The following is a 16401-nucleotide window of genomic DNA, read 5'->3' on the forward strand; positions in this document are numbered from 1 at the left end:
AGACTCACTCTCTCTAATACCTAGATTCAGGTACGGCGGCGCATCTTTCCGGCGGCGTAGCGTATCGTATTTACGCTACACCGCCGTAAGTCATAGAGGCAAGTGCTGTATTCACAAAAGCACTTGTCTCCTAACTTACGGCGGCGTAGCGTAAATGGGGCCGGCGTAAGCGCGCCTAATTCAAATGAGGATGAGGGGGGCGTGTTTTATGTAAATGATTGGTGACCCGACGTGATTGACGTTTTTGTACATGCGCCGTCCGTGTACATATCCCAGTGTGCATTGCTTCAAAGTACGCCGCAAGGACGTATTGGTTTTGACGTGAACATAAATTACGTCCAGCCCCATTCACGGACTACTTACGCAAACGACGTAAAATTTTCAAATTTCGAAGTGGGAACGACGGCCATACTTAACGTTGACTAGGCCAACTAGGGGCAGCTTTATCTTTACGCCGGCATACCTCTTACGGAAATGGCGTATGTTTACTGCGACGGGCGCACGTATGTTCGTGGATCGGCGTATCTAGTCATTTACATATTCTACGCCAAACTCAACGGAAGCGCCACCTAGCAGCCAGCGGAAAAATTGCACCCTAAGATACGACGGCGTAGGAGACTTAATTTAAGTGTATCTGGTTTCCAGAATACGCTTAAATTTACGACGGCGCAGATTCAGAGTTACGACGGCGTATCTACTGATACGCCGGCGTAACTCTCTGTATCTGGCTATATATGTGCTGGTGACCAATAACAGTGAAGTCTTTTCTTTTGTTCAGAATTAAAGCTCAATACAAAAAAATGTGTTTAAAAACATAACTTTTTATTTTTTTGTAACAAAAAGTGGTTTCCAGAGATAATTGTAGCAAAGAATTTCTTACTGCAAAAAATGTGAAGACTGAAGCAACGTTGTGTCAGAATACCAAATGTCAGCTGATGCAACCAGATATGTCAGCCATTAGCACTCTTACAAAAATCAAAATGGCGGAGCATAATGCAACAAATGACAGGTGAATTTATATGATTTAGATAGGAGCAACAGTAAAAAAATACAACACAACACAGTGTGTACACCGGAAAAAAAAGACACAAAGATAAGGCACTTATTTCTCTTGGAAATGTTTAAGGCTCAACTTCTGCTGATCTTAACTGTGGTTTCCCCCAACAAACAACACAAAACACGAGGTTCAATGGCCCATTCAGCCTAAAGTTTTTAAAGGAGCATGATAGGCTCAATCACCTTCTGATTGGTTATAGGTTTTCTGGACCTAGTGGTGGCTTCCACCATTCCCTCCGGCTATCACAAACCCTTTGGCTTAATGCCAAGCCATAGTCTGGCTGGCTTTCTGTTGGATTCTCCATGCAATATGTAAAGAATCCAGCCTTTGGACCTAAAATGGATAGGATATTGGGGTATTGTTCTCCCCACCAAATTTCAGGGACCTTTAACAAGCTGGTGGGTATGCTGACCCACTAACCTATGCAAAAATCAACAGCCTTCACCCTTTGATGGTCAACAAATTTCATATAAACATGGCTAAACGGCCAACCTTTCACTTAAGAAATGACCTAGTGGATCTGGACAGTCCATATGGATTCCAGGTTACCCACTGTTGGTCTTTAACTGTCATCATCGCTCTCCTCTTCATCCGTCTCCTTGATGTCATCCAGGATAAGCTCATCCAGGTCACACTGGGTCAGGCTGCCCTGGCTCAAGCAGGTGGCCACGGTGGACCCTGAGCTCACATGTGGGGTGCTGGCATAAAGCACTTTGGGTTCGTTGTTTTTAGCTCTGCTTCTAGGGTGGACACATAGCACACCTTGAATGTGAGGCTCTGCGGGGAAACATAAAAAGTTAAATATTTCTTCTACATCAATTATAGAGCTTTTGGTATTATGGTGAATAACCCCTTTAGATTAGTAGTGTATTTAGGTTGTGTGCTGCCCTAGGCCTGACTAAATGTGTGCACCCCCTAATTTAAATATGACCCACCCCTTTCTGTCAAGGCCACACCCCTTGCTGTTTAAGACCCACCCTGAAATTTTCGAGTGGGTACACTAGTTCTGAGGGCCTCAAGGGGGGGGCAATGAATTCCCTTAATTTGCATAGATTTTCTCTCACTTCCTTTTTTGGTATTGGGCAGGAAGTGTTGCCTATACGAGGTGGGGTTCACCGCTCCTTCAATAAAGACAACTCAAGAGTTCCTTGGTGTGCGGCCTTCCATCCGTCTTTTGCTACTTTCCAAGTGTTGCCTATAGCTCTACTTTAAGAACAAATTTCTGATAATTTGATGGAGAGGACTAAGAAGATATAACTATGCCAAGGGTGCAGCAGAAAACATATAGCACGGTGAGGAAGTTTTGTGGTCCAGTATGATAGGTCAGTCAAAATTAGAATCAGTCCCCCCCAGTTGCGGAATGCTGGCCGCCCGCATACCTGGAGTGCGGCTGCTTTATGGGGGCGCTAGACTAATTTGCCTCTAAGCCCAGTCCGCCCCATAAGACTGGTGCTACACTAAAGCCACGTACACACGATCGGAATTTACGATGGAATAAAATCCGATGGAATTTTCAGTCGGAATTCCGATGAAGCTGACTTCCATCAGTCTTGCATACACACTGTCAAAATACATTCCGACCGTCCAAAACGCGAAGCCAAGAAAAATGTATTTCAATGCTTCCGAGCATGCGTCGACTTGATCTGAGCATGCGTGAGTTTTTTCTCTGTCGAAGTTGCACACAGACGATAGGAAATTTCCAATCATTTATTTTTCCATTGGAAAAAAAGAAAACATGTTCTATCTCTAAACATCGACGGAAAAAAAGTCAGATGGGGCCCACACACGATCGGAATTTCCAATTAAAAAAGTCCATCAGACTTTTTTCATTCGGAATTCCGATCGTGTGTACGCGGCATAACAGTGACTAGTGCAAGCCGGCGGGGACCCTTTCCGTGCTGCCCCCCTGCAAAGTGCTGCCCTAGGCCTGGGCCTTTTTGGCCTAGGCCAGGCTACAGCGTTGCTTCAGATTATTACAAACTCATAAGGCTTTTTTTCCCCTTATGTTTCATGGGTAGCATTATGCACAACCATTGTGCTGCACTATTGAGCACAAAGCATTGCAGGTATAGGTAATGAGCTTTATCTGGCTGTAGGAGCTAGAGGAACTAGGTGGACTATTTGTAAAATACAGGTCAGCTTTAACATCCCTCTAAAAAAAATCCTTTGATCGCAAATCCTGCTTACCTCTGCGATTGTAGCAGTCTTCGGCAAAGCAGCTGTGAGGGCTGCGGGTTCGTGGGCCTTTGTTCCGGCTTGGAGGAAGTATGCGAATGGGCAGGACGGGTGTAGTACACATGTAACAGGGGCAAGCACAGCCCATCTGAGAAAATCCCCTGAAAGAACAAGACAAAAAACTTTAAAGAGTGTGTAAAGGCAAAACTTTTTAATTGTAGACTGTCCACTGGAGAGATTCAGCCTCTTTATATTGGCCCTGGTGAACTTTGTGACAGCAGAAGGTAATAGGAAATGTCAGTGGAGCAAATGTTCCAGTGACTAATGCCCTGTACACACGATCGGTTTTCCCGTCGGAAAAAAAGTTGGATGGAATTCCTCTCAAGCCTGGCTTGCATACACACGGTCACACAAAAGTTCAGTGAAATTTTGACTGCCAAAAACGCGGTGACTTAAAAGACTACGACGAGCCAAGAAAATTAAGTTCAATGCTTCTGAGCATGCGTTGAATTGTTTCCGAGCATGCGTAGGAATGTTGCACGTCGGGATTTGTACACATGGTCAGAAATTCCGATCAGTTTTTTTCCTGACGGGAAAAAAGTGATCTTTTTCCAGCAGTTTTTCCATTGGAAAAAGTCTGATGGAGCATACACACGGTCTCATCAGACTTTTTCCAACAGGAAAACCGATCGTGTGTACGGGGCATTAGAGGGGAATTCTTTCATCATAGAGAGATTTCCATTTTTTTCCCATTGCGCCTTCAAGACAGGAAGTGAAAGGAAATTCCCCCAGCAGGGCATGGACGGCAAGAAATAGCCTGATAAGGATATTAACCCTTCCATATTCAATCAAGTTGTGGCTATATAACGTATATATATATTTTAAAGAGAAAAGAAAGAAATTATATCAGGCTTCCACGCTGTTCTGGCATTTTACACTTTAATTACTATAACGTGTAGTACTTGTCATCAGATCCCCAGCTCATTAGTACCATTGTTCAGCATATCCCTGGCTCAGCAGTACATTCAGCTCTTTTGGTTTCCCAGCTCAGTAGTACCCCCAGCTCTGCTGATCCCCCACTCAGTAGCTCAGAGACTTCAAAGTGCATTGGGAGTTAACCACTTGCTGACTAGGCCTTTTTCTGACATTCTTTGTTTACAAGTAAAAAACATTTTTTTTTGCTAGAAAAATACTCATACTGTCTGGGGAAAAATACACTTTAATGAATATAAAAAAAAAAAAAAATATACCCCAATTTTTTAAAGAAATGTGAAAGATGACGTTATGCCGAGTAAATAGATACCTAACATGTCATGCTTTAACCACTTCCCGACAGCCTGCCGTACATATACTGTGGCAAGGTGGCTCTATTGGGCAAAATCAGGCTGAAGTGTTTAAAATTGTGCGCACTCGTGGAATGGCACCAAACTACGGTACTAAAAAATCTCCATAGGTGTCACTTTAAACATTTCTACAGGTACCAGTTTAGAGTTACAGAAGAGGTCTAGTGCTAGAACTATCGCTCTCGTTTTGAAATTTGCGGTGATAACTTACATGTGTGGTGCAAACGCTGTTTACATGTGAGGTATCGCCGCAAACGCTTAAAAGAGAAGCATGATTTTTTATGAGTCAAACTTACCAAGGTGGATGAAGCATCGGTCCGATCTGTCCCTCTAAGCCCAGCCTCTGCACTGGGAACCGAGCGATCGAACACTGCCGATCACTCAGTTCTCACTGAGAGCTGGTGACTGTCAATCACAGCTCTCTGCTCTGTCCCCTTCTCGCTGAAGCGCAGTGCTGTGGAGGGGTGGGGGTTGCCCGCTTAGGCTCTCAGAAGCTCACTGAGAGGCAGAGCCGGGTGTCAGTCCAGGGATCTGGAGGATCCTGACTCCGTGGTTGTGATGACGTAGTGCCTGGACTGACTTCTGTGACGTCAGCAGAAAGCAGACTTCAACCCGCTCTCTGCTGAAAAAAAGGTCACAGGAGTGCAAAACGAACTGCACTCCTGTTATACACAGGAGAGGTACAGCCAAACGAGCTTACGCTATTCTTCTTTTTTAAAAGCAAAAGATAAAAAAAATTTTACACGATACGCGCCGACGAGGCCGCGCCGTCGCCGCGTATCGTGTACGCGCGGATTTCTGTATGATGGTGTGCACAGCCATCATACAGAAATCTCTGGGCGGACATGTACGCTGACCGTTTTCATCGTACATGTTTGCCCGTCTGTACGAGGCCTTAGAGATGAATGGAGGGTCCAATTGGTCGGACTGACAGTGTGAAAGGGGCCCAAGGCTGCTTTCACGCTGATGCGCTGCGGTTTACCCGAACCACGGTTGCAATGCAGTATACCTTTGGCTTTCCTGCACTTTGCAATAGACTTCTATTATTATATTCTGCAGGTTCGGTGCACTTTCAGAAAGCTCATCAAACTCGCAGGTAATAACAGAAGTCTATGGCTCAGTGCAGGTAACCCACTGGTAAACTGCTCTGCACCTGCGGATCAGTTTTAAAGCAGCCCAGTAACCACTGCGGAAAAGATATTCCCATATATACACTGATTTTAGTAATAAACTGACCATTAATAACAGTATTCTATTACATCCCAGAGCAGGAGGCCGCGGGCCACATCAGAGGGCTCCACGGGCCACATGTGGCCCCCGGGCCACTGGTTGGGCACCCCTGTCCTAGGCCATAAAGATGAGAGGAAACCATTTTTCCTTTACTCATCTCTGTACCCAGCCGCCACCAGCAGCGGATCGGTTTCTGGAGTTACTGATTGCCCAGGTAAGCCTGGGAACCACAGGAAAGTAAAAGGGGGGTGACCCCCCCGCCACTTCTAAAAGCAATCCAGTGGCGAATGCGCTACTTGGACCACTTTTATCAGAAAGACCAGGGCCCGAGGGAATAAACTTTACCGGGGTTATGGCATCTAGCTGCAGCCATAACAACGTCAAAGTAATCATGTATTTTCCGTTCCCTATTTTTTCAGTTAGAAGGTCTCCAACCCAGTGTGCGGCTCTTGCCAGAAACCAGCAGACTAAATGTGCAGGTGTTTACAGCCCTTATTATCTAGAACCTGACAACAGTTCAAGGTTCTATCCAAGAGACAGGAGGAGTCTGCATAGGGGTCAGGAGGACCTCAATCCTTCCTCAGGAGTGGCACGGGGCATCCAGTGCATGTATGTCTGCACAGAACAGGTTCAGTTAGTGACAGAGCAGCAAGGAGCTGGAAAGGAGCCAAAGCAAAGAATGTGTACAGGAGAACTGAGGTGCTGTGTTTGATGGCCTGGAGGACCAACGCAACAGGCCTGAGCAGCGCTGCTCCTCTAGAGCGCCACAAGGCTGAATGTTATTTATGTTCATGTTTATCTTGGAAACCCTTGTGTGGGAAATAGATTTTCTGTATGAACTTCTTTTTCATTTTATTAATAAAAGTTGGCCAACAAGCCCGTAGACAGAACTTCTGGAGTGGACTTAACTCACTGAGAAACACTACCACTGAGCAAAAACTCCAAGCCATCACAATCCTCTATCCTACTCGGCAATTGAAACACAAGCTGCTCTAGGCAACACGTTATAATTTCTCCTTACTGTGGAACATAAATTGTTGCAAACAAGAGATAAATAAAAGGAATGAACAGTAAAATGTGAAGTTCATAAAAAATAAAAATAAATCAGAGAGAGAAAAGACAATAATGAAATGCTTTGCTTTACTTGAACATCCGGTTGCAGGTCCGGCAATGGAACTCTGCGATCCCCCACATTTTATCATAAGGCACCGGGTCGTATTTCTTGCGGCAGATGTGACATCTGGACACCTGAACAGAAAAAGAGAGCACATTAATAGAACACCAACAACATCCTGCTAAACTCTAAATCAAAACTATGACCCTCCAGTTCAGGAACTACAGTTCCCATCATGCCTAGTCATATCTGTGAATGTCAGAGTTTTACAATGCCTCATGGGACATGTAGTTCCGCAACAGCTGGATGGTTGTAGTTTGGAGATCCCTGCTCTAAATCATGGGTTCTCAACTTGTGGCCCTCCAGCTTTTGTGGAACTACAAGTTCCATGATGTATTGCAAGCCCCTGACCGTTACAAGCATGACTTCCAAAGGCAGAGGCATGCTGGGACTTGAAGTTCTGCAACAGCTGGAGGGCCACAGGTTGAGCACCCATGCTTTAAATCAGTGGTCTCCAAACTGCGGCCCAGGGGCCGGATGCGGCCCTTTGCTTGCCTTTATCCAGCCCTTAGAGCACTATTTCTCCTACTAATACGAGACACTATGGGCTAGATTCTGGTACATCCGCGTATCTTTGCTTCGGCGTAATGTATCCAATTTACGTTACGCCTCCGCAACTTAGACGGGCAAGTGCTGTATTGTCAAAGCACTTGCTCCGTAAGTTGCAGCGGCGTAGCGTAAATCGGCCGGCGTAAGCCAGCCTAATTCAAATTTGGAACAGGGGGGCTTGTTTTATGTAAATGTTGTGTGACCCGACGTGATTGGCGTTTTTCACGAACGGTGCATGCGTCGTCTGTGGAAATCTCCCAGTGTGCATTGCTCCTAATACGCCGCAAGGACGTATTGGTTTTGACGTGAACGTAAATTACATCCAGCCCCATTCACGGACGAGTTACGCAAACAACGTAAAATTTTCATATTTCGTCGCGGGAACGACGGCCATACTTAACATTGGTACGCCGCACTTACGCCACCATATAGCAGGGGTAACTATACGCCGGGAAAAGCCTAACATAAACGGCGTAAATGTACTGCGTCGGCCGGACGTACGTTCCTGAATTCGCGTATCTAGCTAATTTGCAAACTCGATGCGGAATTCGACAGAAGCGCCACCTAGCGGCCAGCGTAAATATGCATTTACGATACGACTGTGTAACACAGATATGCCTGTCGGATCTAAGGGAAATCTATGCTTAACTGATTCTAAGAATCAGGCACATAGATACGACGGCGCAACTCAGATACGCCGTATCTGGAGATACGCAGTCGTATCTCGGTTGTGAATCTGGCCCTATATCTCCTACTAATATCAACGTTGGGGCAATATTGCTCTCAATGATAACAACAATGGGGTAACATTCCTCCCAATGCTACCAACAATCAGGCACTATTCCTCCCAATGATACCAATGATGGGACATTATTCATCCCCCTAGTACCAAATGTGGCAATGTTTACTCCACTGATGCCAGGAAAATTTCCACACCCACTTGCCACAGTCTGGCCCCCTAAAGTCTGAAGGACAATGAACTGGCCCTTTGTTTAGAAAGTTTGGAGCCCCCTGGTCTAAATGACTAAAGCCTCGTACACACGCATGGTTTTTCTCGGCAAGAAAGCTGCTGGCAGAGCTTTCTTGCTGAGTAAACCGTGTGTGTGTACGAGGCTTCGAGGTTTCTCGTCAAGAAAACTGCCCAGAATCTCGACGAGAAAAAGAGAGAACCTGTTCTCTATTTTCTCGTTGTGAGATTCTCAGCAGTGTTTTCCTGACGAGAAACCTGAGAGTGTGTATACTTACCTCTCCATGGAAACGTGCGCATGCTCGAAATAGCTTCCAAGGAATAGGTAGGGTGAAGCAAGATGGCGGTGACGGCATTGAATGTGACGAGCGCTTGCTCGTCATACTCGATGACGTCACCGCGTTCGTGCCATTCAAAAGAACGGCGGTTCTTTAGAATTGAGTGTGTGTACACTCGGCCGGCAAGAGAATCTTGCAAAGAATCTCGTCAGGAAAAACAACGTTTTTTTTCCTGACGAGATTCTGGCCCGTGTGTACAGGGCTTAAAGATTTAAAGGGAACATTTCTTGCAGGTTTCAGTGAAGGTTTGAAATCCCCGCTCTTCTCCCTCTTCTCTATGCAGCGCTTCCAGGATGGATCAGAATGTTGTTCTGTGTCAGTGCTGACCAATCAGAATCGATCTGATTCATCCCAGAAGCCCTGATTCATCCCAGAAGCTTCATTCTAATTGGACATGGAGCAAAATACACTGAAGCCTTAATAACCAAAACATTTATTACAAAGGCGTTTTTTCTTTCAAGTACATTAGGTCCAAAGTGCAACAGAATACCCCACCGCTGCTTCACTTTTATTCTGGCCACCCACCTCTTTCCTCTGTGGAACCCTTCGCCACCACATCTTGTCACATTCTCTGCAGGAGAACTGGCGGTTATGAGAGGGGATGAGGTTTTCAGTAGCATTGGTAAACATTTTTAAGTTCTTCTCTGTCAGAGGAAGATGCTTCAATCTTTCAGCCAGGTTCTGAGGAGAAAAAAACAAGGATCATTTCTCCTGTCCAAATTTCCAGCAAGCTTCACATTCCAATGATCTCCAAGGTCAGGTCTACTCCCACTACTGTAACAGTGCAAAGAATGATACAGAATAATAAATGGTTCTGATAGGGCCTTTTCACACAGGCTGTCTGATTAGGTCCACCTGTTAGTTTTTCAGGCAGACTTGATCGGACCTTGAAGTCTCCTCTATGGAGCGGCGCATGTCAGTGGACACATGTCCGCTGACATCCGCCGCTATCCGATCTGATCCTGTCTGTAAAATCCAGACGGATGATGGTCCTATTTAACATCTGTCTGGCGGATCAGATAAAAAGCGGACAGGTGGTCCGTTTCCATCCTATATTCCCATAGAGGAGAGCAGGACTGTATCCACTCTGCACAGTGAGCGGACAGGACTTGTCATCTGCCTGCTGAGTGGGGATCAGTGGAGTGGTCCCCCGCTGAGCAAGTGGAATTCATTGCACGAAGGCGCACGTGTAAAAAGGGCCTAATACCTCGTACACGATCGGAATTTCTGATGGAAAAAGTCAGAAGGAATTTTTTCATCGGATATTCCGACCGTGTGTGTGCCCCATCTAAGTTTTTCCATCGGAAATTCCGATGGACTTAGAAAGAGAACATGCTCTCTTTTTTCGATAAAAAAAAATTCTGTTAGCCTGTATGGAACTCCAACGAAGAAAAAAACATGCATGCTCAGAGTCAAGTCAACGCATGCTCGGAAGCATTGAACTTAATTTTTCTTGGCTCGTCGTAGTGTTGTACGTCACTGCGTTTTAGACGGTTGGAATTTGGTGTGACAGTGTGTATGCAAGACAGCTTGAACGGAATTCCGTCAGAAAAAACAGTCAGAGTTTTTCCCGACATCTGTGCGGGTTCCTGAATAGATGTCTATTAAAATTAGGGCTGCAACTAACGATTATTTTCATAATCGATTAGTAGGCCGATTATTGTTTCGATAAATCGATTAATCGGATAATAGCCTTAAAAAAATATATATATATTTGCATTTTTTATTTTTTTGGGCCAATTTGTTGTTGGGCAGATTACAAAACACAAATTGCCACAAAAACACATTACATGCTTTTCTGCAGCTTCTCCATTGAAGTATATTGAACCAAAAAAAAAGTCCTTGCCCTTTCCAAATACGCAGCAGCTGAAAAAAAATCATGGATGTGAATGTGTCCCATAGGAAAACACCAAAAAACAGAGGTGTGACCCAGGCCTGAGATTTTTAGTAACATAATGGGGTTAACTGCTTCCCGACCGCCGCATGTAGATATACGTCGGCAGAATGGCACGTACAGGCACATTGGCGTACCTGTACGTCCCTGCCTTTCCGCGGGTCCGATCGGGACCCCCCCCCCCGCTACATGCGGCGGTCGGATTCCCGCGGGGAGCGATCCGGGACGACGGCGCGGCTATAAAGGTTTATAGCCGCTCCGTCGCGATCGCTCCCCGGAGCTGAAGAACGGGGAGAGCCGTATGTAAACACGGCTTCCCCGTACTTCACTGTGGCGGCTGCATCGATCGAGTGATCCCTTTTATAGGGAGACTCGATCGATGATGTCAGACCTACAGCCACACCCCCCATCAGTTGTAAACACACACTCCTACACTCCTAACTCCTACAGCGCCCCCTGTGGTTAACTCCCAAACTGCAACTGTCATTTTCACAATAAACAATGCAATTTAAATGCATTTTTTGCTGTGAAAATGACAATGGTCCCAAAAATGTGTCAAAATTGTCCGAAGTGTCCGCCATAATGTCGCAGTCACGAAAAAAAAACGCTGATCGCCGCCATTAGTAGTAAAAAAAAGAAAAATAATAAAAATGCAATAAAACTATCCTCTATTTTGTAAACGCTATAAATTTTGCACAAACCAATCGATAAACGATTATTGCGATTTGTTTTACCAAACATAGGTAGAAGAATACGTATCGGCCTAAACTGAGGAAAAAAAAATTTTTATATATGTTTTTGGGGGATATTTATTATAGCAAAAAGTAAAAAATATTGCATTTTTTTCAAAATTGTCGCTCTATTTTTGTTTATAGCCCAAAAAAAAAAAAAAAACGCAGAGGTGATCAAATACCACCAAAAGAAAGCTCTATTTGTGGGGAAAAAAGGACGCCAATTTTGTTTGGGAGCCACGTCGCACGACCGCGCAATTGTCTGTTAAAGTGACGCAGTGCCGAATTGTAAAAACCCCTTGGGTCATTTAGCAGCATATTGGTCCGGTCCTTAAGTGGTTAAAAAAACTAAAATAAGTACAAAAAGAGCAAATAATCGCTACTGTAAGGGGGTTCATTTTTTACTGTGGGACAGTGAAAGTAATATTTACAGTAGCGATTTGCTTTTTTGTACTATAAAGGGCTAATTTTCGTTTTTTTTAACCCCATTATGATACTGGCCGATTAATCGATTATGAAAATTGTAATCGATTAATTTCATTATTGAATAGTTGTCGATTAATCGATTAGTTGTTTTGGCCCTAATTAAAAATGCACTCAAAGTCACCAAAAGTAGTAGAGAAACTACTTTTGGGAAAAGGTGTGGCGCCGGAAATTCGGATAGTGCCATAGCCAGCAATAGCCACCGATTTGGCATGTCAAACGGCATGCCAAATCGCTCCAATGGGAACCTAGGCTGAATGGAGCAGTAGGAGAATGCAGGGAGAGGAGAGGAGATGCTTTGCATGGGCAGAGTACAGGCATACCCTACTATTAAGAACCCAATGGGGATTATTTACTAAAGCTGGAAAGCGCAAAATCAGGCTCAATTCTGCATAAAAACCAACAAGCTTCCAGTTTTTTTTACCAGGCTTAATTGAACAAGCTGGGGTTAGATTCTCATTAGGGTCCTTTCACACGGAGTGTCCGCCAAAGCTCAGCGGGGATCATCCATCATCCCCGCTGAGCTGTCGGCGGATAGGGCGGTCCCTGCACACAGTGCAGAGACCGCCCTGTCTCTGCTCCGCTCTCCCCTATGGGGGATCGGATGCAGACGGACCGTCTGTCCGTCTGCATCCGATCCGTTCCGCCGGACGGAAAAAAAATAGGGTTTCTTCCGTTCGCAAAAGCGGATCCCGACGGACGCGGATGGTCGCGGATGCTCCATCCGCTAACGGACGCGATCCCATAGGGATTCATTACAAGTCCGTAAACGGACTTGTAATGAACGGACGAACGGTCCGCTAATGTGAAAGGGGCCTTAGTCTCTATGTAGAAGTGAGCCTGATTTTTCACTCTTCAGCTTTAGTACTTAAAGCGGTTGTAAACCCACGATTATTTTATTAAATATTTTTCACCTGAAAGGCAAAAGCCATAATGAGCTAGTATGCACCGCATATTAGCTCATTATGAAATACTTACCTCGGAACGAGGTGAGAGGAACTTACCTGGTCCACGCCGAGCGAGATGTCATCTTGACTCGGCGTGTCTTCCGGGTATCGCCGCTCCAGTACTGTGATTGGCTGGAGCGGCAATGACGTCACTCCCACGCATGCCCGCGGAAGACTTCAATTCGGCAAGGTCAGGCGGCTGCCGTTCCTTTAGCTGAGGATCCCCGCTGCCCATGCGCCGCTGCCGCTGCAATCAGCGGCGCATTGCGGGGGGGAATATCTCCTAAACCGTACAGGTTTAGGAGATATTCTTTATACCTACAGGTAAGCCTTATTATAGGCTTAACTGTAGGTAAAAGTCATAAAGTGGGGTTTACAACCACTTTAAGAGTGGGGTATGCCTGTATAGGTTTTCTTCAGCTATGTACTGCAAAAAGGCATAGAGGACCTGTGTCCATGAAGGGGTTAATCAGCAGGCATCAGCACGCTGTAGATTAACATTCCTGTTTTGACACAGGTGCACATTCCTAGCTGTCAGATTATGTGCTTCCTGACAACAAACAACTGGGAAACAATCAGGTTATTTCCCAATCATGTAACCACCATAACCATTATGAAAAGGTGATCACAAGAAGGTTTGTAAGTAAACAGGCAGATCGGTATTTATGTATGTAATTAACCCTGTACATGGCGCCCTCTTCCATTGGGCCACATACTGTATGGCCCCGATTCACAAAGCACTTGCGCCGACGTATCTCCAGATACGCCGTGTAAGTGCAAATATGCGCCGTCGTATCTATGTGCCGGACTCAGAAACTAAGATACGCCTGAAAATAGGCTTCATCCGACTGACGTAACTTGCATACGCCGGCGTAGAGTGGGCGCATATTTACGCTGGACATATTTGGCGCTCCCATTGATTTTCTATTCACATATGCAAATGAGGGAGATACGCTGATTCACGAACGTACGTCCGTCCGACGCAGTGCGCGTAAAGTCATACGTCCGGCGTAAAGTTATGCCCCATAAAGGAGGTGTAACTCAGCAGCACCCATGCAAATGGCTGCACCAGGGAACACAAGCCGACGTATATTACGTAGTTTATGTAGGACGTGAATATGACTAGGCGTAGGTTACGTTCATGCCGTAGGCAGTGATCCGACGTATCTTAGGCAGTTTTTTCCGACGTGATTGTGAGCATGCGCACTGAGGTGCGCCCACGGGACGGCGCATTCGCAGTTGGCGATACGTATCTGTCTGGCGCTCGGCCCATCATTTGCATGGGGTCACGCCTCATTAGCATGGCTCACGCCCACTTCCACCTATGCCGACTTACGCCTGAGAAACCCAGCGCAGATTTGGGAGGAAGTGCTTTGTGAATTCAGTGCTTGCCTCTCTGCGCTGCGTCGGCGTAGCGTAAAGGAGATATGCTACGGCGGCATAAATATGCGCCAGTGTCTGTGAATCCGGGCCTATGTGTGTAACTGTGTTTGTGCTGGAAGCACGCTGTGCAATGCTTACCCAGCATGAAGACCGAGCTGTCACTGGAAGCTTCAGGTCGTGTACTAAAGATCGGGACCAGCTCTCAATCACATGATCACTGTGATAGCCTGTGATTGGCTTTTGCGGTAATCAGTAATTGTACAGCCTGCCCCTGTACTCTTTCTCTTCTTGAAGGGAGAAAATTATATATCAGACAGGAGGCTCATATCTTATGCATTATCTTTCTTTTAATAATGCCCACAGCAGAAATACAACTTCAGTGAATTTCAATAATAAAAGAACTTTTAAAACAAACTACAAGTCCCAGCAGCCCCTTGGGCATATCAGCCAATCACGTGGACTCTGCTAGTATATAAGGGGCTGCCCCTTTAATCACTTCCTCTTTCTTTCTGCTCACAGCAAGAAACTAGATAAGTACTATTTAGATAAGTACTGTTTATAGATTTATTTATAGATTGTATTTAATACTTTGCTGGGATTCGTTGACTGGGACTTGTTCCCTCTACGTTTCCCATCCACAATTTATGTACTGTCCATATTCATGTACTGTACTCATTTCTTTTATTTGTATTTTTCTATCTATCCCATATTGTCTGAGGATGAAAAAAGGTAGTAAATTACTACTGTTTATTTAGCGTTAAAACGCTCCGTTTGCGGCGTTTTTCAAAAAAAAAACTTTCTTCTACTGTCTCTTCCCCCTGAAGTTTTCACTCCGCAGGCAGCGCCATTTTAATTAACTTGGCGCCTTCCCTCACCTCCTCACACTCTCCGCGCGCTTCCCCTCAGACAGTCTCGTCTCTGGGGGGGCGTGTCGAGCAATCCCCACGCTTCTCCTATCAGCGCACCGTACGCTGCGGGGGGCGTGCCCGGCGGACCTCCGCTCCAGCCTATCAGTGCGCAGGAGACGTAATCTCGCGAGATTACGCCCTCCTGAGCGGGGAAGTTCCTACCTTTCGCCGCTGCTCCAGTGTGGAGTGAGTCGGCTGAACGGTAGGACGCCCCTATAGTGCCTCTGCGGTCCCTATAAAATCAGCTCCCTAATACAATTAACCCCTTCCATCCGGATAGGTACCCTGATAGATACTCATAGTATCTGTTCCTAACGCTGGGGATATAAATTCATCTACCCCTGATACCATACTGTACTTCTCAGCTGTAATAGAGAACCAATCATGGCTGATGAAGAATGCACTGATTTCCCTACCATGCCATCTGAGGGAGATATTACCCCCCATAACCCTATTTTCCTTACTGCTGCCCAGATACAGGATTTAATCAATCACTCAGTGCAAATAGCCATGGCTTCCGCCCCTGTGCCACACCTGGCTGCACCTGTCATGCCTGGACCCCCAGGCCGTGGTGAACCGCCCACAAAAAAGGGCAAAGCGACACACAAACGCAAGCATGTTCCCACAACATACGACTCCCCGGCAGGGGAAGTAAATAATGTGCCCCAGGCAGCACCCAACCCGGTCTGCCGACCCACTACCCTTCCAGACTCTCACCGACCCCTGAGCCTCGGGGAGCAGCAAACGCAGAGGCAAAAGTCCGCTAGACGGACCAAACCAGATTCCTTTGTGGACACGTCAGATTCGTCCACAGAATCTGAGGCGTCAGACGCCTACGAGTCTGATGATGATACTGATTATGAGGGTAGTGGGCATATGGCGCCCCCTGACAACGCCACCCCTGTAACCCAGGGCGAAACTATCTTAGATGCCAGGGGAGAACCCTTCTTCGACCCAGAAGGGATTTCTCACCCCCGCTCTGGCGAATGGGCCCCCCTCCCGGAGGTTGCCCAATATATCCAGTACTGGGCCTGTAGGTCTGTGGATAAAAATAATCGCAGTAAATTGAGGGCTGAGTGTCCCCGACCCTGTATTCCGAAGAAGACGGTAGTCACCCCCGAGGTGGACCCGGTACTTCTCAGATACCTTACCAAACAGGGTAAATACTCAAAAAAGGGTATTGAAAGATCCTTCCGCTCCATTCAGGACCGAATCCTCGACC

General features: G+C 46.0%; 1 protein-coding gene across 1 annotated transcript in view; it reads right to left on the reverse strand.

The window, feature by feature from the left end:
* Window positions 1-801: 801 nt before the first annotated feature.
* The window catches only part of SHFL (shiftless antiviral inhibitor of ribosomal frameshifting), a 65172-nt gene continuing 49572 nt past the window's right edge, over window positions 802-16401 (reverse strand). The window contains exons 6-9 of the mRNA XM_040346390.1: window positions 9359-9514; window positions 6950-7053; window positions 3245-3393; window positions 802-1834 (exon numbers count right to left, since the gene is read on the reverse strand). Of these exons, the coding sequence (XP_040202324.1) occupies window positions 1620-1834; window positions 3245-3393; window positions 6950-7053; window positions 9359-9514 (624 nt within the window). The 3' untranslated portion in view covers window positions 802-1619. The remainder of the gene's footprint in view (window positions 1835-3244; window positions 3394-6949; window positions 7054-9358; window positions 9515-16401) is intronic.

This window comes from Rana temporaria, chromosome 3, assembly GCF_905171775.1.
Source record: "Rana temporaria chromosome 3, aRanTem1.1, whole genome shotgun sequence".
NCBI classification, from domain to species: Eukaryota; Metazoa; Chordata; class Amphibia; order Anura; family Ranidae; genus Rana; species Rana temporaria.